The 23,333-nt window shown below is 44.8% G+C and overlaps 1 protein-coding gene and 1 pseudogene across 2 annotated transcripts in view; one reads left to right on the forward strand and one right to left on the reverse strand.

Moving 5' to 3' along the window:
* LOC147451432 (uncharacterized) overlaps positions 1 to 22,014 on the reverse strand; it is a 59,202-nt gene extending 37,188 nt beyond the window's left edge. Inside the window, exon 1 of one of the 2 annotated variants that reach the window (XM_086520341.1) lies at positions 21,595 to 22,014. In XM_086520341.1, the coding sequence (XP_086376467.1) occupies positions 21,595 to 21,870 (276 nt within the window). In that variant the 5' untranslated portion in view covers positions 21,871 to 22,014. The remainder of the gene's footprint in view (positions 1 to 21,594) is intronic. The other variant, XM_086520340.1, reaches the window with a different exon arrangement.
* On the forward strand, positions 1,201 to 18,262 carry LOC147451433 (uncharacterized; annotated as a pseudogene).
* Positions 22,015 to 23,333: the final 1,319 nt, after the last annotated feature.

A 23,333-nucleotide genomic window follows, 5' to 3' on the forward strand; every position in this document is an offset into this window, starting at 1 on the left:
TTTCTCCACAGAAGACCTAGCGTTTTTGCATCAAATCAGCCTTGGCGATTTGTGCACAGCAGATCAGCCCCGGCGTCATCACGACACAACAGATCAGCCTAACGTTTTTGCATTTGCAGAACCCCGGTGACAGAAGCACCAATTTCAGCCCTGGCGTTTTTGTATTTCAGCAGCAAATTAAGACCGGCATTATTCACCTAAAGTGTATCAGATTCAGCCCGTACAGACCATCAGTTTTCAGCCCTAAGAAACCTCATTTTTCAGCCAAGAAAACGCAGCCAAAACAGTCATTTTCAGCCACCGAAACAGTCCCGAAATTCAGCGATTAGAAGATCTCAGATTTCAGCCATCGTCGTCGTCGTCACCGTCATCATCATCGGCATAGACCAAGTTGCATAGCCCATTGCATACGCATTGTACACCTTTGTGCAATCAAAGAATAGACCACTCTCGCCGACGAGAGTGGGGCCTTCGGAGGAGGGTTTTACAACCCCTCGGTGTCGTATCTCTTCTCTCTCCTTCTCTCAGTCTCATTCACTTGCACGCACAATATCCACTCACTTTGTTCGTGATCATAGCACTCTCCATAAGACGGAAAGCTCTCTCTTTCCCTAAGAATTAAAAGGAACCTTGAGCAATTAAGATCACTAATCTTGAGAAAATACAACATTCATTCCGCTGCACCTAACATTGGTATCAGAGCTTTGGAAGTGTTCTGCATTACTCAAGGAAAGAACCACAAGAACCACAAGAATTTTTTTTGCTTGTTACGATCGCACGAACCCAAGTTTACTTGGGCGTGGCGATTCCTAATCGTGTTTTGTTGAAGAGTGACAAGAATCCCAAGAAAGAAGGGCTTGTCCAGCCTCCCCTTGTGTCTCTTTTCACTCATTGAGAGCGGACCGTGCACTTAGCGGCAGGCCAATCGACGTGAGGTGGGAAAAAGCAACCTTGGTGTGAGCGCAAGGCCGCCAAGGGGTGCGCCCGCAGAAAAGAGTAGAACTCGGGTGAAGAGAAGATCCTTCTCCAACGCGATTTGCAAGCGAAAGAAAACCTCAAGAACCTCAAGATCCCCAAGAACCCAAGTTCCTCGTGAACTTAAGAACCCACGACCCCCAAGAACCCAAGTTCCTCGTGGACTTCAGAACCCAAGAACCCACAAGAACCCACGATTGCAGAATGGTCATCACTCGAAGCGGAATGGATACTTCGCTTGGAGGTGATGAGCATGAGAGAGGCGAAGAAGAATTTTCCTCACCAGGAGGTTTTTCCGACCCTTTCCCATCTACGACAAAGATTGCACTAACTCCTATGGAGGAGTTGGACCAAGAAAGAGAAGCAGAAAGAAAAGCCTACGAAGAAGATATGGCAGCCATCGAGCGTCAGTACCAAGAACGAAGGGCAGCCATATAAGCAGAATTTTATCACGAGAACAAAGCACAAATGCAAGAGTTATTGCGACTCTTTTCTCAAGCTCGGACACAGATGCAACAGAATCAGGAAAAGGAGACTCTCTCAGTCTCTTCTTCTCCAAAGCATGATACACAGGATTTGCATGATTGTGTGAAGCAGCATGATGATTTGATTGATAATGATTTGCATGATGATGAGAAGCATGATGAATTGAATGATTATGAGAAGCATGATGAATTGAATGACAATGATTTGCATGATGATTTGAATGACAAGCATGATGATTTGGAGGACAAAGATAAGCATGATGATTTGAAGCACAATGATAAGCATGATGATTTGGATGCCAATGATTTGCATAATGATTTGGATGACAATGACAAGCATGATGATTTGCATGATCAAGATGTGATTTCTCACAAGCATGATGAGTTGCATGAAGACGATGTGATTGTTCACAAGGATCATGTGTTAGTGGATGCTTTTCCTAGCAAAACTAACCTCGTTGTAGATTCGATCAATGACGAAGATCCGATCTTGGCTTTCGAGTCGAGGTCTAATGAACCCCCACATGACGATTCGATCATTCAGGAAGAATCGATCTTGGCTTTCGAGTCGAGGTCCACAGATCCCCCACAAGAAGATTCGATAGATTCTGAAGAAGCGATCTTGACTCTCGAGCCTTGGTCCAAAGAACCATCACAAGAAGTATTATGTGTTCGCATGATTGATACGCACGCATTGTTCAAGTGTTTCATTCGTGAAGTTTTCCTGTATTTTAGTCAGCATCGTTATGTGATCCCTTTTCCTACGTATGACATAGTGTATGTTGAGCACGTTTCTCTCATGGATGAGCACGCATGTATGCGGATTGTGCATGAAAAGTTGAAAAGTTTGTATGTCAGGAAGTCGCATTCCATGTCTCTTCCTTGGCATGACACAGTTTCCGAAAGATCACATGATTGTATGAGCACCAAGCATGGGCATTTCCATTGTGATTTGCCACAGTTATTTGATTTTGATCAAACAGAAAAGATTCGAGCGCATTGTTTGCATGTGTTTGATGAACGGGTTGTCACTCCATCTTTATGTTCGTCTACATTGCATACAGTCTTTAGAGAAGACAAGATTTTTTTCCTTCACTTTACATGGAATGGGTATGTTCATGGTTTTGTGTTGGAGATGGTTTAAGGAATTTTCAACCATGGAGATTCTTGAAGAAGAAGAAAGCAGCTCTCTAGACGAAGTTGAAGCAAGAAAGGAATTTCAGAAGACTTTGTGTCGCTTTCGGCGCGGCCCAAAGAAGCAAGCGTTGCAAACCTTTATGAAGTTCAAGTACCGCACGACCCACACATCAGAGTGGGCCCGCGAAGAGTCCCTTCCAAAATTCCGGATGCTGTTGGCGATCTCCCTCGACGCCATACAGTTCGGTACCAGTACCTCACTTTGAAAAGGAGGGGATGTCACGTGACACATCCCAACCCTATGTGTCCGTGGACAAGCTACACCACAGGAGGGTTCAGTCAGTTCAGTCAAGTCTAGATTAGCAGTGATATGGCACTTTTGTGAGTCTATTCGTAGACCGTGCATGCCCAGTCACTTAGCATAGATGCATATCCTCCGGTTGCACACAACATGATCATCGGAATTCCCATCAAAATCCATTAGCATCAGTTAGGGGAATTTTTCAGTGCATTTAGCCTATTTTCCTATTTATTGGGATTTTCACTTATTATTTTTAAGTGACTTTCCTACAAAAGTAGGTAGGGCAATTTTGCTAAGTTAATATATAAGCAAACCAAAGTTAGCACTTTCTGGCAAAAGAGGCAGCAGGAGCACCTTGCTCAACAAGCAACTTCTCAGCAAGACCAACCCCCGCGACTACTTTGGCGTTTTCTCCACAGAAGACCTAGCGTTTTTGCATCAGATCAGCCTTGGCGATTTGTGCACAGCAGATCAGCCCCGGCGTCATCACGACACAGCAGATCAGTCTAGCGTTTTTGCATTTGCAGAACCCCGGCGACAGAAGGACCAATTTCAGCCCTAGCGTTTTTGGATTTCAGCAGCCCCTTTCGGTATTTCTTTTTATATTAATCAATCATCAAAGTACAAGAGAGCGGTTAGGGTTTCACTCTCAGACTTTGCGTCCAGATGCTCTGAGAAGTGAGGCCCTCACCACTAACTTAAAGGTTACAAGGGATGCCCAAAAGCAGAGCCCCAAAAGCTTCAAATCAAAAGCAATTGCTCTCTCTCTCTCACATAGAGTCAAAACATGAAAGCAAAAGCATTCTCTCTCTCTTTCTCATTTAAGTAGAGAAAAAGCGAAATTTGCGTCGCTCATCATTTTCCAAAAAAAAAAAATTAAAATTTCAGCCTCCGCGATTTCCGAAAATTAGGGTTTTTGGCAGAAATTAGGGTTTTTGTTGTCCGCCACATCATCACTTTGTGACATACCCCCCTCTTGAAAGCATTGTAATCGACCGCGATTACGCCTGCAAAACCGACAAAAGCCATAAACCGTCTTAGCAGACACTGACTGTTAGTACCTACGTACTAGGAACACACATCTAGCACATGTACAAAATCGACAGTCACATCACACGACATCACAGGACATCACCAGACATCATAGGACATCACATGACATTCAACATTCATTCGGATCTTAGACCATGATTTATCGGCAATGTAGCTAGCCATCACATCTAGGTCCAATCGGGACCTCAACGATGTCCGATTGTCTAGCCCCTATTGCAACCATGTCTATTCGAGATTACGTAGACCAAAATGCTGCAGTCATTTCGTCTATCAGTTCCTGCACTCACAAGAAGTCAAGAACAAATCAGTATCATAATCAGGAATTCCATTTCATAAAGTCATCCAGCTGAATACTGTCAGCTCTCAGTATCCCTGAAGCTCAAAGAGACATCAGTGACTTTAGTATCAAAATCGAGGCATCTGTTGACAAAGGAGTGGAGTAACTCCCCTCTTGTGCATCCCACTGCACCAGATCTCCGGCCAAGCTGAATTATGGGTTCCGTTTGGAGTAGACTATGCTAAACCAAAGCATCGAGGTAAAGTTTCTCAATCCGAGGAGTATCTGCTAGGTCCTCCTCCTCCATCCACTTCGCATCAAATGCAGGAAAGTTCTTGAACTAAACCAAGAACCGCCTTCGGACTTTATCTTTCTTCGTATCATTATGTGCCAAAATCTGTTCAGGAACAAGGATCTCCTCGTTTTCTTCCACTGCGGGTTGCTCATCACGCTCCCCATCATCAGGCACATCACCCTTAACAGGGTTCAAGAGACTCACATGCAATGCATTATGAATCCTCCAAGTATCTGGCAGTTCCAATCGGAAGGAGACATCATTTATCTTGTCAGTGATCTGGAAAGGTCCGTAGTATCACATACTAAGCTTTGGAAAAAGCCTCTCCTTTCCCTTTTTCTTTCGCAGGCGTGCTTTCTCAAAAGTAAGAGCACCCAATCATCCTCCTTCAGTTTCCATTCGCGACGATGGCGATCCGCTGCCTTTTTCTGTCGTTCTTGAGACTCTTGTAAAGTCTCGCGAACCTTGGCAAAAGCCGTATCCAAGTCTCGCGAATATTCATCCGCTTCAAATTTCTAATCTTTCGTGCTCAAGAAGGATGGAACCTTCGCAGCAGTTTCAACAATCTCACATGGCGTCTTCCCCGTCGAAGAGTGTATCGTGTTATTGTAGGCAAATTCCACCAAAGGTAAGTTCTTTTTCCATTGAGTCTTCTGATCCGAGGATACAAGACTTCAATAAATCTAAAATCACTTAATTGGCAATCTCAAATTGCCCGTCAGTCTGCAAGTGGAACGATGACGAGAACTGCAACTGCGTGCCAATGTTCTCTCAAATCGCCTTCCAAAACAAACTCATAAATCTGGGGTCTTTGTCGGAGACAATTGTCTCAGGCGTGCCATGTAATCGGAAAATCATCGTGATCATTCTGTATTCTCGAGAGATCAAAAAAATGAAATCCATTTCAATATTTTCCCAGGGGCGGGTGGGTATGGGTAAAGGCTATAACAATCCCTGTGCCTTATGCCTGTCAAACTTGACCTTCTGGCATACCAAGCACCTGCGCACAAACTCTTCCACATCCTTCTTCAGTCTCCGCCAAAAGAAATCTCTCTCTACCCCTTTCATGGTGGTAGCAATGCCGCGGTGACCCGTAAAAGGTGGACAGTGGCAATCAGTCATAACCTTTTCCCTCAACGGCTGTGTAACGCACAACATAGTCTTTTTCATCAAGTAGCCTTCCCGAAGGGAGTATCCAGCTACTGTCTCCCCATCCCGTATCCGTGTGAAAATATCTGCAAAATCTGTATCTGTGGCATACTGATCGACCATATCCTCGAAGCTCCTATGATGTATCGCAGAAATAGCCAGAACCAACGGTTTCCGAGACAAAGCATCTGCCACTACAATCTTTTGTCCCTGCACATGGACAATCTGGAAGTGGAACTGTGACAAGATGTTTGCTCACCGCATCTGCTTTTCCGAAAGCTACTTCGGTGACAAGAAGTAGCACAAACTCTGATGGTCTGTAAAGACAGTAAAATCCGCTCCGAGTAGGTAATGCTGCCACTGAGTAAGAGCGTGGATAACCGCCAAAAGCTCTTTCCCATAGATCTGTGCTGTCATCTCCGGCCTAGAGAACAAACGGCTCTCGTAAGCTATGACATGGCCTTCTTGCATCAAGACCGCACCCAGACTACGACCACAAGCATCACAATATACTTCAAATGACTTCTGCAAGTCCGACAAAGTCAAAATAGGTCCCGTAGTCAATTTCTCTTTCAATGTCCAAAAGGCAGTCACCTCTGTGGGTCCCCACGAAAAAGGTACTCCTTTCTGTGTCAAGGTATGCAAAGGGGAAGCAACCTCTGCAAACTTTCGTATGAACCGCCTGTAGTACGAACACAATCCCAAGAAGCTTCTAACTTCATGGACATTCCTCAAATCGGGCCAATCACGGATAGTCTCTATCTTGGCCGGGTCCATTTGCACTCCTGCTGTGCTGCTGACACAATGTGTCCCAAAAAGTGTATCTCTGGTAGGAAAAATTCACTTTTCTTAGCATTAATCACTAATGTGTGATCTCGTAATGCCTGAAAGACTTGAAGCAGATGATCTCTGTGTTCTGCCTCATTCTTGGAGAAAACAATGATGTCGTCAAAGAAAGTGCCAACAAATAGCCTGTACTCTCGAAAAATCCTGTCCATCATCCGGTTAAATGTCGCAGGAGCATTGGTTAAGCCAAAAGGCATCACCAAAAACTCAAATAACCCAAAAGTCATCCGAAAAGCTGTCTTGTAGACATCTCCTGGTGCTATCCTGATCTGATGATATCCACTCTTCAAGTCAATCCTGCTAAAGCATGAGGATCCCTGTAACCTGTCGAGTATATCATCGATCCTAGGAATCGGAAATCTGTTCTTGATGGTGATTTCGTTGAGAGTGCTATAATCGATGCACATTCTCCAAGATCCGTCTTTCTTCAAAACCAACAACACTGGAGAGCAATACGGTGAAGTACTAGGCTGGACAAGACCCTTTTCCAAGAGGTCTTTCACTGAGTTCATAATTTTTTCATTCTGTACCCGGCTCACACGATAAGGTGGCCAATTCGGTGGCGAGCTTCCAGATATCAGATCAATGGTATGATCTTCAGGCCCTCTTAAAAGCAATCGGCATGAGCGTGGAGAAAAAAATCTTGGCGTTCTTTTCTTCAGGTCAAAACATATTCAACCTTTATCCATCGTTCAGTTCTCCCAAAAGAATGAGTAAGAGAACTGAAGTTCATCAAGTACAATCTCTAAGCCCTTCATTTATCAAAGTCGCTTTCTCGGCCCGGTAGTCAACCACGGCGTAGTTCTTGTGGTACCAAGGGATCCCGAGTAGAACGTCACTCGCGTGCCCTGAACACCCCTGTCATTGCAAACAAAGTTTGCCAATGCTCGGTGTAATGGCAACATCCCATCCGGGTGCCAGTCGAACTACCTCCGCCTGTGGCGTTAGTCTGTCGGACGTAGTTCCAAATCGAGCCGCCAATTCCAAGTGAAAAGAAGTTGGCCTTGGCTCCTTCAAAAGAGCTTCCTGATCCTTCACTTTGCCCCGAAAGCGGCAAAGTTTGTACTTTCATTCATTAGATTCGGTGCAGGTCCCACGCCATGTGGTACCAGTTCTGCTTTTCTATCTGCCTTTTCTGCCACATTCCTCAGCTGCTCTCGAACTCTCAGACCTGTCGTCGTCTTTATCATTCTATTCTTTCTATGCCTTATCAGGGCACTTTGCGGAAATATGTCCATGTTCCCCGCATCCAAAGCACTTCTCCTCTCTGATGAAGCGAGCTCTCTCCTCGAGAGTAAGCTTGGGTAGTGCATCCTTTTTTTTTTTTTCTCTGGGTTGCTTTGTTTCTTTCTACTTTCATTCCCAGAAGTCTGTTCGGCTCGTTGTGTCATGGCCTTATCTGTGGGGTAGGTCAAACTGCCAGAGTGAATGGCAAAGCCCCGCTTCGCATGACTCATCAACTCTTGAATAGAAGCTGACTTCTGTTCCAAGCAGTGATCTCGGATCTCTGTAGGTAGACCCAAGGTAAACCGCTCAATTTGTTCTCTGAACGAGATCTTCTTGAATGAAGAGGCGGGTAGAAAAGAGCTCCAGCATCTTTCACAATAAGAATTGATTGTATCTTTCTTGGTCATCCGAAGATGGTTCCAAGCAGCTCGTACATCTCGTTCATATTCTTGCGTCAACCAAGAAGAAATAAAAAGCTTCTTAAATTTCAGCCATTTAACTGGCGCAGTCTTGTTTAAAAGAAGCGTGGACCACCAAGTACGAGCATTCCTCTTAAAGTAAGAGGCAGCTCTCTGAATCTTGGAGTGCTCTGAATAGCGTCCTCCCGCGAAAGCGATGTCAAACTGCTGAAAAAAGACACAGCCTTCGAAGCATCCGAGTATCCTGAAAAAGTATCAAACTTGATCGAGTGGCCACCTTCCTTAAACTCTCGAACTTTCTTGCTTTTATCTTCGAGAAAGTCATACTGGTTGGCTTCGTAAAAATTCTTCTTGTTCGCATAAAACTTTCCGTCATCGGAATCTGAGCTGTCTGTAGACGAGTCCTCAGTAGAACTGTCAGTCTCTGGGCGAGATGTAGCCTTCTTTGCCTTTTTCTTGCCCGTTCCAAAGCTTTGTGTCTTGCTTCGCTATTTGCTTTTTCTGTCTTCTTCGCTCTAATCCGAGGAGCTAGAAGAGCTGTCAGAAGAAGAAGAAGAAGAACTGGGTACTCCTTCAAATCGAACACGCTTCTTCCGTTTCTTTGCCTTGTCAAATGTCAACCGACGACCCAAATATCCCGGGAAGTCAGAGCCTTTCTTCTGCTTTTTGCCGTGCTTTTTGTCTTTCTTTTGCACGTCGAAAAGCTGAGCAATCCGTGCATCAACCACGTTCTCCAGTTCTTGCTCCGTATATTTTCTTGGAGGCAGAAGGTTTCTTGAGAGCGGGTTTCGGGAGTGGTGTTGTGGTTCTCTGCCACTCCATCTGTACCTCTTTCAAAGAGGTCTGGTTCATATATTTTGCCATCTTCGGATCCTCGGCAAAATTGAGCATCATCTTTGTTGCATCGCCAATCAATTGACGACGCTCCATCTCTCTTTGCTCCGCCTGAGTAGGCCGAGGCGGGCCATACTCTCTGTCTGAATCTTCGTTGTGATCCCAGCCCGCATCTCCAAATGCAGAGGGAGTCGACTGATCATTGCCTGAAGCCATAGGTGCCGCGGAAAAAAAATTCGGGGATCGGATTTCCCGTAGAAGAGAAATCAGCCATGCTCTGATACCACTGTAATAGACTTGGACACTCTAAGTCAAGAATCAACCGCGACAGCACCAAATAACCACTTCAAAACAATTCACAGATCACAATAGATTTGCACTGGCCCGACGGAGTTCCGTGCCTAGAGATATTGGCCCCAAAGACTGGCGCCCCTTTCGGTATTTCTTTTTATATTAATCAATCATCAAAGTACAAGAGAGCGGTTAGGGTTTCACTCTCAGACTCTGCGTCCAGATGCTCTGAGAAGTGAGGCCCTCACCACTAATTTAAAGGTTACAAGGGATGCCCAAAAGCAGAGCCCCAAAAGCTTCAAATCAAAAGCAATTGCTCTCTCTCTCTCTCACATAGAGTCAAAACATGAAAGCAAAAGCATTCTCTCTCTCTTTCTCATTTAAGTAGAGAAAAAGCGAAATTTGCATCGCTCATCATTTTCCAAAAAAAAAATTAACTAATTAATTAAATTTCAGCCTCCGCGATTTCTGAAAATTAGGGTTTCTGGCAGAAATTAGGGTTTGCAGGAATTTTAGGGTTTCTGGCAGAAATTAGGGTTTCTGCTGTCTGCCACGTCATCACTTTGTGACAAAAAAGAACAGACTAAACAACTTTAAGCACTTCAAATAACAACTGAACTAAAAGAGAGACCACACATGACACGGAGTGGCGGAATTCCACCCCGGAGAGTATTCCCCGAACCTTGGCGCCCCTTTTCAGTATTTCTTTATATTGCATCAACACAATACAAGCTGGAACTCCAGACTCTGCACCTTCTCCAGGAAGCATGCGAGAGAATGAGCCCACTACCTCATATTTAAAGGCCCTTCAAGGCCTATAAAAAGCAGTTTACATGAAAAGCCTTCAAACTCAAAAGCTTCTGGTCCAAAAGCAATGCCAAAAAGCTGTCAATTCCGTACAAATGCCACGTCAACACTGTCAGCGCATTTTGCGGAAATCTGCCACGTTAGCACTGTCAGTGTGAAACGCAAAAATCCGTACAGTTCTGCCACGTCATCATGTCAGCGCAATTTTCGAAAATCCGTACAATCTGCCACATCAACAGTAGGCCAACGTGAATTGCGGGTTCATCTTCTGTTGCTTCTGCCTCTTCACTTAGGGTTTAGGCCCCTCGGTCATGATCTGCAAGTTGGCTCCATTCTTCAAGGCTTTGACACGTCAGCAGTTTGTGACACTGGATTTCATTAATTTCGAAACGATCGAAGCCGATACAATAGGGACAAACTCGCCCTTCAGCTTCACAATTTACCAATGACAGGTGTAATGGCCACGTCCTTGTCGCGTGCCGCTAGAACTATGGTCCCATCCGATCAGGTGTAATCTCGAGCAGTGCCGCCAATTCATGTGAATAATGAAGTTGGCCTTGGCTCCTCCATAAAAGAAAATCAGGGCTTCTTGATCTTTCACTTTGCCCCAAGCTCGGCAAAGTTCTGTACTTTCATCAATCGTGCTTGGGTCAGTACCATGAAATCTGGAACCAATCTTGCTTTCATCTTGCCTTTTCGCCCACGTTCCTCAGCTGCTCTCGAACTCTATGGCTTGTATTCATTCTGTTCTTGTTGTGCCTTTTTAGGGCACTTCGCGGAGACGTGCCCATGTTCCCCGCATCCAAAACACTTCCCCTCTTTCATGTAGTTGGCTCTCTCTCGAGGAGTGAGCCGGGGTCGTGAATCCTTGTCTTTCTTTTCTTGAGGGCTCTTTTTCTTTCTACTTTGAGGTCTGTTGGGTTCTCTCAGTCAAGATCTCATCAATGGGGTAAGTCAGATTGCCTGAATGTATGGCAAAACCCTGTTTCGCATGACCCATCAATTCTTGAATAGAATTTGACTTTTGTTCTAAGCAGTGATCTCGGATCTCTATAGGAATTCCGTAGAAAACCGCTCAATCTGTTCTTTAAACGAGATCTTCTTAAATGAAGAAGCTCGCAGAAAAGAGCTCCAAAATCTCTCGCAGTATGCGTCTAGAGAATCTCCCTCGGTCATCCGAAGATGATTCCAAGCCTCTTAAATTTCAACCATTTAACTGGAGCTTCCTTATTCAGTAGGAGGGTGGACCACCATGTTCGAGCATTTCCCTTGAAGAAAGAGGTAGCCCTCCGAAATCTTGGAGTGCTCTGAGTAATGCCCTCATGAAAAAGCTATGTCAGACTACTATATGAAAGCCAAAGCCCTCCAAGCATCTCGAAATCCAAAAAACGTGTCAAACTTAATTGATTGTCCACCTTCTTTAAATTCTCTAACTTTCTTGCTTTTATCTTCGAGGAAGTCATACTGGTTGGCTTTATAGAAATGCTTCTTCTTTGCGTAAAACCTGTGATCGTCGGAGTCCGAACTATCTGAGGATGAGTCTTTTGTAGAACTGTCAGAAACTGGGTGATGTCACGTGACACATCCAACCCTATATGTCCGTGGACAAGCTACAACATGATCAAGGTTCAATTCAGTCAAGTCAGTCTAGAATAGGAAGTGATCTGGCACTTTTGTGAGTCTGTTCGCAGACCGTGCATGTCCAGACATTTAGATTAGATGCATATCCTTTGGTTGCACACAGCATGACCATCAGATTCCACTCAGATCCCATCAATAGTATTTTTACAGTGCATAGGCCTATTTTCCCTATTTTTTACATTTTTCACTTATTATTTTTAAGTGACTTTTGTTGGAAAGTAGGTAGGGCAAATTGAGTAAGTTTGTATATAAGCAAAACTAGGCTAGCACTATTTGGCAGAAGAGAAGGAGAACACAAGCCGCAGGCAGCAAGTTCCCCCTCTCTCTCTCAACAAGATCCCCCCCTTGGTGGTGTTTTTCCTCCAAGCAAGAAACCACAGCCTCTAGCGTTTTTAGCAAGATTCTCATCGCCATCAACACCCTCAGTACCTAGCGTTTTCAGCCAAGCATCATCGCCAAGACTCCCCTTCCCTAGCGTTTTCCATCAGTAGATCTTCATCGCCATAGATCACCCCTTTGCTGGTGTTTTTCAGCATACCATGATCGCCCACATCCCTGGCGTTTTCAGCAGTGCTTAGCAGCAGATTTTCAGCGTTTTGACCGCCCCAAAACAGCGGTTTTCAGCCAGCAGGAATCAGCCCCAAACCAGCGTTTTTGGTTTTCAGCAGATTTCAGCCATTGGCGGTTTTGGACAGCAGATAGAGTGCATCAGTTTCAGCCCTTGAGTCGGTCTCGTTATCCCCTTCGTCGACATCAACCTAGCCTAGACTTGCATCAGTCACATGCATCCACTTTGTACCAGTTTGTGCAATCGATAGTAGACCACTCTCGCCAACGAGAGTGGGGCCTTCAAAGGAGGGTTTTACGTCGTCTTTGGTGTCGTATTCTCTTCTCTCTCTATCTCAGTCTCATACACTTTCACACACAGTGTCCATTCACTTTGTTTGTGATCATTGCACTCTCTCATTAAGAACGGAAGGCTCTCCCTTCCCTAAGAACAAAGGGAACCTTGAGCACATTACGGAGCGCTCATCTTGAGAAAAGTACAACATTCTTTCCGTTGCACCTTACATTGGTATCAGAGCTTTGGCAGTGTTCTGTATCACTCAAGGAAAGAATCACAAGAATTTTTTTTTGCTTGTTGCGGTCGCACGAACCCAAGTTCACTTGGGCGTGGCGATTCCTAATCGTGTTTTTGAAGAGTGACAAGAATCCCAGGAAAGAAGGGCTTGTCCAACCTCCCCTTGTGCCTCTTTTCACTCATTGAGAGCGGAGCGTACACTTAGCGGCCGGCCAATCGACGTGAGGTGGGAAAAAGCAACCTTGGTGTGAGCGCAAGGCCGCCAAGGGGTGCGCCTGCAGAAAAGAGCAAAACTCGGGTGAAGAGAAGATTCTTCTCAAACACAGATTGCAAGCAAAAGAAGAACCTCAAGACCTCAAGAACCCAAGAACCCAAGACCCGCAAGAACCCAAGTTCCTAGTGAACTCAAGAACCAAAGATCATAGTGCATGGTCATCACCCGAAGCAGAATGGATACTTCGCATATAGGTGATGAGCATGAGAGAGGCGACGAAGAATTTTTCCCACCAGGAGGTTTTTCCGACCCTCCCCCTTCTCCATCTATGCCACGAGTTGTACCAAATCCTATGGAGGCGATGGTCAAGTCGATGTTCGACATGATGGCACAACAACAAGAAGCGAATCGAGTTGCGTTCGCACAACAACAAGAAGCGACTCGCATTGCGCTGGCACAACAAGAAGCGAATCGCATTGCACTGGCACAACAAGAAGCGAATCGCATTGCTTTGGAACGCGAGCGCGATGCACGAAAAGAAAGAAAAGCACAAGGAAAGGAGGAAGCCGAAGCAAGACGAGCGGCCTTGGAGGCAGATCGTGAGGTTCAAAGAGACCTACGCACTCGAGAATTGGTTCGACAAGTTCTTACCTCGAAGTCCGAACCAGCCAAAGATGTTGGTAGTTCCTCCAGTGGCACAAGCCGCGATTCGGACTCCAACAACCCAGTCACAAAGAAGTTGACTTTCAATAAGTATGATGGTAAGATGGATGCTACGGTTATTCATTCTTGGTTGCATCAATTTAATGCTTATTTTGCGACAGCTAAGAAGACAGGAAATAGCAAAGTTTTGACGGCAGCCATGTACCTTGCCGGTGATGCCATAAATTGACACCACGCATCGCAAGAGGCACAGTTAGCCGCGCACCTAGAGGAAGCCGACAAATTCACGCCCCTTTCCATCAATTGGGCTGATTTCCAAGACAAGCTCAAGGCGCGGTTTATGCCACCTCAGTACCTCGCACGATTGAAGGACAACTGGCGCGCTCTCAAGCGAAATGGTATGCCAGTTATGTCTTTCTCTAATCGTGTTTTGCAGCTAGGTACCCAATTACGCGAGTCGAATGTGGAGCGCAAGGAGGCATTCCTTTATGGATTGGACGAGTATATCAAGTACGATGTCGAGGTGCTCGATCCAATCGATCTCAACAAGGCGGTAGCGATTGCTCTCGCATAGGAGATGAAGCACAACAAGGGAAAGCCTAAGGAGAACAAGACTTCCACAAGTACCTCTCAGACTTCTCAGAACCCTCAGAATGGTTAGAACGGTAAGAATGGTAAGAACGGTAACTCTTCTAACCAATCTTCCAACAGTCTCTCAGAAAAGAACTCTCAGAATGAACCCAAGGGTAAGGCTAACACAATTGCTAAACCTAAGCTCACTCCAGATGAAAAGGTAGCACAAGGAATTTTAGGAGGATACATCACGTCGGAAGAGCAAAGCACTTATTCTAAGGAAGGTCGTTGTTTTCATTGTCACATTAAGGGTCACATAAAAAGAACATGTCCTAAGCTTGACTCTAATGAATCTAAAGAATCCACAGAACCCACTTTCTCTGTCAATGCAATCAATGACAACACGAGTGTGCCCCAAGTTTCTCCTGACCCTCCCATTGATGAGTCTCTCATTAAATGTGATGGCCATATGACAGGGCAGCGTTTTGTCATATTGTTTGACCCATGCAGTATGCATGATGTGATCAGTCCCTCTCTTGTTGAGAGAGCCCGCCTAGAGGTTAGTCAGAAATCTCCTCTCGAGGTCTCTGGCTTCGCTCCCGGTATGGACTCTCTCATCACAAAAGAGTGCCTTGATGTGTTGTTTGCAGTTCAACAAGCTGCTTTCCGTAGAAAATTTTTTGTCTCTCCTCTCTCAGAATGTGATATGATTTTGGGCATTCGATGGTTTCGTAAGCATAACCCTCTCATTGATTGGGCGGAAAATACGTTCACTTTCAATGCCAAAAGTGACTCTCCCATTGTCATTCGTGGAGAGCAAGTTGTTCATTCTCCCTCTCTCATTGCTAATGTGCAAGCAAAGATTGAACGGATTCAAGAGAAGGAGACTCTCTCAGTCTCTTCTTCTCCAAAGCATGACACACGGGATTTGCAGGATAATACGTATGATGATTTGAATGATAATGATGAGCATGATGATTTGGATGACAATGACAAGCATGATGATTTGCATGATCAAGATATGATTGCTGATAAACATGATGATTTGCATGAAGATGACGTGACTGTTCACAAGGATGATGAGTTAGTTGATGCTTTTTCTAGCGAAGCTAACCCGTTGCAAATTCGATCAATCACGAAGAACCGATCTTGGCTCTTGAGCCTCGGTCCAAAGAACCCTCACAGAAAGTATTATGAGTTCGCATAATTAGTATGCACGCATTGTTCGAGTGTTTCATTCGTGATCGTTTCCGGTATTTTCGTCAGCGTCTTTTGGTGATCCCTTTTCCTAGGCATGACATATTGTACGTTGAGCACGTTTCACTCATGAATGAGCACGAATGTACGCGGATTGTTCATGAAAAGCTGAAAAGTATGCATTCAAGGAAGTCGCATTCCATGTCTCTTCCTTGGCACGACACAGTTGTAGAAAGAGCACATGAAAGTATGAGCACCAAGCATGGGCAATTCCGTTGTGAATTGCCACAATTGATTGCTTTAGATCAGAAGAGAACGATTGGATCTCATTGTTTGCGTGTGTGTGGTGAACGGTTGGCACTCTGTCTCTTTGTTCATCTACGTTGCATGCACAGTCTTTGAGGAAGACAAGATTTTTCCCAGTCACTTTACATGGAATAGGTATGTTCATGTTTTTGTGTTGGAAGTGGTTTCAAGAATTTTCAGCCTCGAAGATTCTTGAAGAAAGTAGACACATGACTCTAGACGAGTGGAAGCATTCAAGAAGACTTTGTGTCGCTTTCGGCACGGCTCAAAGAAGCAAGCGTTGCAGACCTTTAAGAAGTTCAAGTATCGCACGACCCACACATCAGAGTGTGCTCGCAAAGAGTCCTTTCCAGGATTCCGGATGCTATTGGCGATCTCCCTCGACGCCATACAGTTCGGTACCAGTACCTCACTTTGAAAAGGAGGGGATGTCACGTGACACATCCAACCCTATGTGTCCGTAGACAAGCTACAACATGATCAGGGTTCAGTTCAGTCAAGTCAGTCTAGAATAGGAAGTGGATGGTTTCAAGAAATTTTCAACGGAGATTCTTGAAGATGAAAGAAGCAGGACTCTAGCAGAAGTTGAAGCAAGAAAGGAGATTCCGAAGACTTTGTGTCGCTTTCGGCGCGGCCCAAAGAAGTGTTGCAGACCTTTATGAAGTTCAAGTACCGCACGACCCACACATCAGAGTGGGCCGGCGAAGAGTCCCTTCCAAAATTCCGGATGCTGTTGGCGATCTCCCTCGACGCCATACAGTTCGGTACCAGTACCTCACTTTGAAAAGGAGGGGATGTCACGTGACACATCCCAACCCTATGTGTCCGTGGACAAGCTACACCACAGCACGGTTCAGTCAGTTCAGTCAAGTCTAGATTAGCAGTGATCTGGCACTTTTGTGAGTCTATTCGTGGACCGTGCATGCCCAGTCACTTAGCATAGATGCATATCTTCCGGTTGCACACAGCATGATCATTGGAATTCCCATCAGAATCCATTAGCATCAGTTAGGGGAATTTTCCAGTGCATTTAGCCTATTTTCCTATTTATTGGGATTTTCATTTATTATTTTTAAGTGACTTTCCACCAAAAGTAGGTAGGGCAATTTTGCTAAGTTAATATATAAGCAAACCCAAGTTAGCACTTTCTGGCAGAAGAGGCAGCAGGAGCTTCCCGCTCAACAGGCAACTTCTCAACAGTACCCCCCTCAGCATCATATCCATCGCCATAAGGTCCCCTCCTCTTGGCGTTTTTGTCCAGAATCAGCCATCGCCAGATCAGCCCATTACCTGGCGTTTTTCTACCCTTCCAGCATACCACAGCCAGCGTTTTTATGATCGCCAAATCCTCAGCTTTTGCAGCGTTTCCTTCAGCAAATCAGCAAACAACTAATGCTAGCATCTGCTGCATGTTGCTGCCAGTTTCAGCAAGGAAAACCCATGCCATTCCATCGTTTTTCTCAGCCTTCATTCATGACAGGAAACGCAGCCCAGATGTACAGTTAGATCAGCATTTTCTCACACCAAGTCAGCCCTGACAAGGACAGTGAAATTCAGCCACAAATCAGCCCCGAAACAGTCCATTTTCAGCCACCAAACAGTCCCCGAATTCAGCGATTAGAAGATCCCAGATTTCAGCCATCAAGTCGTCCTCGTCATCACCGTCGTCGTCATCGGCATAGTCCAACTTGCATCAGTCCATTGCATTCGCATTGTACACCTTTGTGCAATCAAAGAATAGACCACTCTCGCCGACGAGAGTGGGGCCTTCGGAGGAGGGTTTGACAACCTCTCCGTGTCGTATCTCTTCTCTCTCCTTCTCTGAGTCTCATTCACTTGCACGCACAATATCCACTCACTTTGTTCGTGATCATAGCACTCTCCATAAGACGGAAGGCTCTCTCCTTCCCTAAAGAACTAAAAGGAACCTTGAGCAATAAAGATCACTAATCTTGAGAAAATACAACATTCATTCCGCTGCACCTTACACGAGGTGTGCAAGCTTGGCATGGAGGTTATTTTTACAAAGGATGCGGTATCAATATGGGATCATGAATCCGGCAAGGAGGTCAGAGGGGGCTCAGTGGAGAACGGACTCTACAAGCTCCATGCTCTTTCTTCAGCAACACGGATACCCAAAGGCGATCTTTGGCATTACAGATGTGGTCATTTGAACAATGATGCTCTTCATCTTGCTTTTCGCGAGCAAATGCTTACAAGCTTACTAGATGTTGGGAGTAAGCATGGCAAATGCATTACTTGCATTCGTGGGAAGCAACATCGAGAATCTATTCAAAGACTTGCTACACGCCGAGCCATTGCCTTTTTGGAGTTGATTCACACCGACCTTTGTGGACCTATGCAAACTCCTTCCCTCGGCAAGGCTCTTTATTTCATGTTGGTGGATGATTTCAACCGGTTTACTTGGGTATACTTTCTACAGCACAAGTATGAGGCATTTCGCCTCTTCAAACATTTGTGTCTCATGTGAGTCGATGTGGTTACGGAGGCTACTTGTGCACATAGGATTTCCCCAGTAGACGACCGTTGTGTACTCTGACAACCAGAGTTGAATAGCCATTGCGACGAATCCGGTGTTCCCTGCCCGAACCAAGCATATAGAGATACAGTACCATTTTGTTCGTGAGAAGACAAAGGATGGCTCTATCCGACTAGAGTACTCCGACTAGATAACCCAGTTGATATCTTTACCAAACCTCTACCATAGGCAATTTTATCCTCTCATGCCAGCTCAAAACAAGTCCAAGAGTTGAGGGGGGGGTGCTAGAGTTCAGATTCCTGTCCGGTGGTGGCTCCTGTATCTCCTAGGAGCACTTTAGGTAGTGGGGGTTGTTTTGTGGTTGTGCTCGGCTGTACTTGAGGTAGACGTACCTTTTCTCAGCGATGCACTCCACGATGTTGTCCATCCAATAGGCTGTTAGCATGAGGTGGTATCCCCGTTCTTAGGTTTTCACGGGTCAAAGTCTCCAGTTCTTTGCAATTATGCTACTAAATATGTGTAGTAGGTCACTTTCAATGAGTTGACATATTTATGAGCATTTTTCCCACTTATTAGGGTCGTGAGGTTTTTTTGCAAGTAGGTAGAGCAATTTACCAATTGTCCTACATAGGCAGCTCCCCCCTGTCACAAAACGGGAGCGTATACGAGCACTTAGAAAATCTGAAAATTATAATTCTTTGAAAAACATGAGAGAAGGGAGAAGATTGACACAGTATTGGGGACCAGAAGATGGGCTGGTCCCCCCCCCCCCGTTAAGAGTATTCTTTTATTCAGGGAGAATTCTTATACAAGCACGAGAACCCGAGGAAACCCCTCCGTTCTGTAATCTTAGACCCGAAGGTCGTGCTTTCCCGTAAAGGGCTTGGGCACAAGGCCGTTCCTTCCCGTAAGGGACTTAGGCGCGAAGCCGTGCTTTCCCGTAAGGGACTTAGGCGTGAAGCCGTACTTTCCCGTAAGGGACTTAGGCGTGAAGCCGTACTTCCCGTGAAGGGCCTTCCCGTAAGACGGGAGATTCCTGCAAAACAAACCACACAGAGCAACAATTCTCAATGCGTATCAACACCTTATACCTGTCGCTTCTTGCTCGGAGAATCGACCTCCGTACTCAGTCGTCACGCGAACACTTGCAAATCCTATCGCCAGGCTCTACTCCAGATTCCCAGCGCTGGTGCTTTTTTGCTACTTCCGGCTCTTCCTAAACTGAAACGCTGGCTACCCTTTTATAGGGTCTGACACCCGGCAGGAATAGGGGTCCAAAAGCAGAGCTTGGCGCTCCTAGAGAGAGGAGAGAGAAGATCGCGTTTTCTAGAGAGAGGAGAGAGAGAGATCGCAAATCAGCCCCCTGTCTTGGTTTTGCGCTGGTTTTCTTTATAAGGGCCTTGCTTGCTTTATCTTATTATTAAAAGGGCTGGTCACTTTAAAGTGACCGGCCACTTTATAAAATAAAGTGTGAGTCTGTTCAAACTTTAAAAACTCACTCAGTTAGTTAAAATAATGCTACACGGACACATTCCAAGCGTCCCCGAGTGCAGGACACGACACAGATGCAATGCAGACACAGATTCCTCGCGGGAAAACATCTGTCCTCCCGCGACTGTTCCTGCTTTTCGTAAAAAGCTTCATTGAACCCATCTTTATTCTTGTGCTTGCGTTCTTACGCGTATTTTCTTACTCAGTTCGGATTTCCTCCTTAGCCTACAGAATGCTCCCTTACTGATGCACCCGTCACCCATCATGTGACGCATCAGGGGCACTCGTAACCCGGCCCTTTCCACCGAACTTACGGAAACTCCTTCGCGATGTTTACCGTCACCCATCAAATGACACATCAGAGTTGTCCGTTCCTGATGGCAATTCATGTAGCTACAATCTTTTAACAGTTCTTAGTGCACATAATAAAATATCATTAAAAAAAGAGATTAATCATTAAAAATAAGAAAATAGTCTAATTAGCAACACCCCCCCCCCCCCCCCGCGTCCTCTTGGTATGTTGTGATCATTGCAGAGTGCACGGCACACTCTCTCTCTAGTATTTTCACCTACTAGCATTTTACATTGTGTTGCCTCTCTCTCTAGGGTTTTTCATCACCTGCCATCTCTAGCGTTTTGCAGTGTGCTGCCTCTCTCTCTCTTGCTAGAACTTTTTTCTCTCTCTCTAACGTTTTGCATTGCATCTCTCTCCCTCTCTAGTGCTTCCCTTCCCCTCCGTATTGAGCCCCTACACGCGTGTTTGCACGCGTGCTTGCTTGGCTGCCCGTGCCCGTTCGATGGGCGGTACACGCTAAGAGCTTGCGTGCAAGGAAATCTGTCACAATAGATCTGAGATCTATTGGCTGCCCAGTCCCGAGAGGAGGTTTGCTTGCGGTTGCATACAAGTTCATCACCTGATTGACCCTTTTCCGCTACACCCTTGACAATATCTCCACCTTTTTCTTACTATCTCACTATTCTGTACAAGAGTGAGATAGTATGTTTGCTCAACCCAGTCTTGGGCGGAGGACCGATCGGTCTTCTTCACAGTTTTCCCTATAATCTATAGCTATTGATGGCATGTCCACTACATATAATCACCCCTTTCTTACTATCTCACTCTTTTGCACATAGAAGATTGTCATTCATAATATATATTTAAATATTTACACGATGTCCTTGCTTTGTATAAAGCCCTATACATTATAAGTAAGGGCATAGATAAGAGCCATTGTATGGACATGAAGTTGCACGCTTCATGCAAGGATAGGCATTCTTCAACCTCTGCATCGATTCCTTACATCATCACACTTCAAACCCTTGAAATCAATCCACTAGTTTTGTGGACAAAAGCATTACCAATACATCATCAGCACATTTCACAACCTTGAAGCCAATCCAGAAGTTTTGCATAATAAATAAAACGCATTAACACCTAGCCCATTATTGATTAAAAACAGTAATGATGGTGGCACTTTCTAGGGTTGATAACTGCATTGTGCATTTTTATTGCATGTATTATAGCAGACCTGAGAAAGCCTGCTAGATGCATGCTTTATCCATGCTTCTCTGCTAGTCTTAACTACATACATGGATTATTCTTGACACTTGAATGTACACTGATAGCGGCATGATAGTCCAACTGACCAAGGCTGCTGCTGATTTTAATGTGTTTGGCAATGCACCCTCATAACCCATTGAAAGGTCCCATCTATTAAGATTTGGCAATGCAGTACAGATTTGATCATTGATGGTACAGATTGCCAGATGAAGAAAGACCTTACTGGGAGAAAGAGAGAGAGAGTCATACACATGGAAAAAGGTGTACATACCAGGGGTGAAGGGGCACGACCGGTTGGAAATCGACTGGGAAAAGCAAACCCAGGTTCATCATCTTCTTCGTCATCATTGGATTGAGAAGCCATGGCCTGGGCAAGCCGAGCAGCTGCCGCTTTTGCTGTGTAATTTGGAGCTCTACGAGATCCAGCACCAGGAGCACCTGCACGTAATTGGCGAGCAGCTGGATGCACCGGAGACTCCCCACTTGAGCTGCTTGCATTGCTCCGTTGCCTCGCCATAAGAGGACTCCCATAGCGATCGCGATCCATCTTCCTCTCCCGCTGCTTCACATTCCACTGCGCTTGCTCATGATCGGCCTATACGGATCCGCGCTAAGAGGAGAGAGGAGAGAGAGGCTCTGTATGAACACGAGAGAGAGAGAGAGAGAGAGAGAGAGAGAGAGAGAGAGGATGGGGGTAAAACTTTGGACTGCATGATCATCAAAACCCTCTTGTGTGAGAGCTAGAGTTCAACCCCTCGCAAAGTTTGGCCTACCCACAATACTAATTGCCAATATGCTAGTCTCTTAATCATTCTCAACTATGAGTCATTTTGAAGGCAAAGAGGAACTTGGTACTCTTGGATCCACATGAGACATTTCACGATGAGATGGCTAGTCTCTTAGGTGCTTGAGGAACGATCTATTGTAAGTGTGTTTCCATACATGTAGTTGAGACACCTTTTTGCAATAGATGGTTAGACTACACAATGCTTAAGGAACACAATCTACCAGAGGAGATATCATTTTGTATGTAAACTCCATATGAGCTCAAAAAATGAAATGAAGAGACATGAAAGTTTCGATTTATAACTTCTTTTATATTGATGTATTTCGTATAATTGCCATATACTAGTTTAAATCACATAGTTATAACTTCAAAATGTTGAAAGGAAAACTTGAGCTTCCCCCTTCAATAGGTCCTCACTCCCATTTTGCAAAGATTTTAGCATCCCCATACTTAAACCCACATAAAATTTTGAGGGAAGGAAACCCTAATTCACAACCTCACAAGCCCTGAAATAAGAAGAAAGAGAAGTAGGACTACACTACCCGTCCTTCTTCCTTTCATAGAGAAACAATGAAGTGAATACACAAAAAGGAAAGAATTGCAGGTTCCATACAAAGAAATTTGGCTAATGTGTCAAATTTTATGCTATTTTTTACCCTTTTATGACATTTTTTACACAAAAAATCCACTTTTTGAGTATTAGAGGCTCAAACAAGATAGGAAAATCTTAAAATTTGTGGAGAAATTCCCTTTAGATCAATTTTTTTGTTGAACATGTTACTATATATATGGTAGCTATGTGTGTGAAAACACCTAGGAGCGTTGAGGCTCTTTTTTCCTCACTAAGAGATTTTTTCCTCCATGCATTGTATATGCCCATCACTCTAGGGATACCTTATCTTTCTATTTGCACAATAAGAAACACTCTCTATTGTGTGCCTTAAGATTTTTCATCTTCTACAAGCTATGTGTGCATCCTTGCAACCCTAATCCCAACAATTGGTATCAAAGAAGGTTGCGTCCTCTTCGACATCATCGTCAGCATTGCCAGTACCTTCTTGCTCATTTTCTCCAATTTGGGTCAGCTTTGTTGAGCATCAACATGTCAATAAATACTTCCCACTACATCCAATTTTTGTAATGGAATGGGTATTTTTGATGAATTGTCATGGATTATTTGATTTGTTTTATGACGATTGCAATGTTAAATTGATTTGTGCAAA

Source organism: Adiantum capillus-veneris, chromosome 9 (genome assembly GCF_014529385.1).
Source record: "Adiantum capillus-veneris isolate H3 chromosome 9, ASM1452938v2, whole genome shotgun sequence".
Lineage (NCBI taxonomy): Eukaryota > Viridiplantae > Streptophyta > Polypodiopsida > Polypodiales > Pteridaceae > Adiantum > Adiantum capillus-veneris.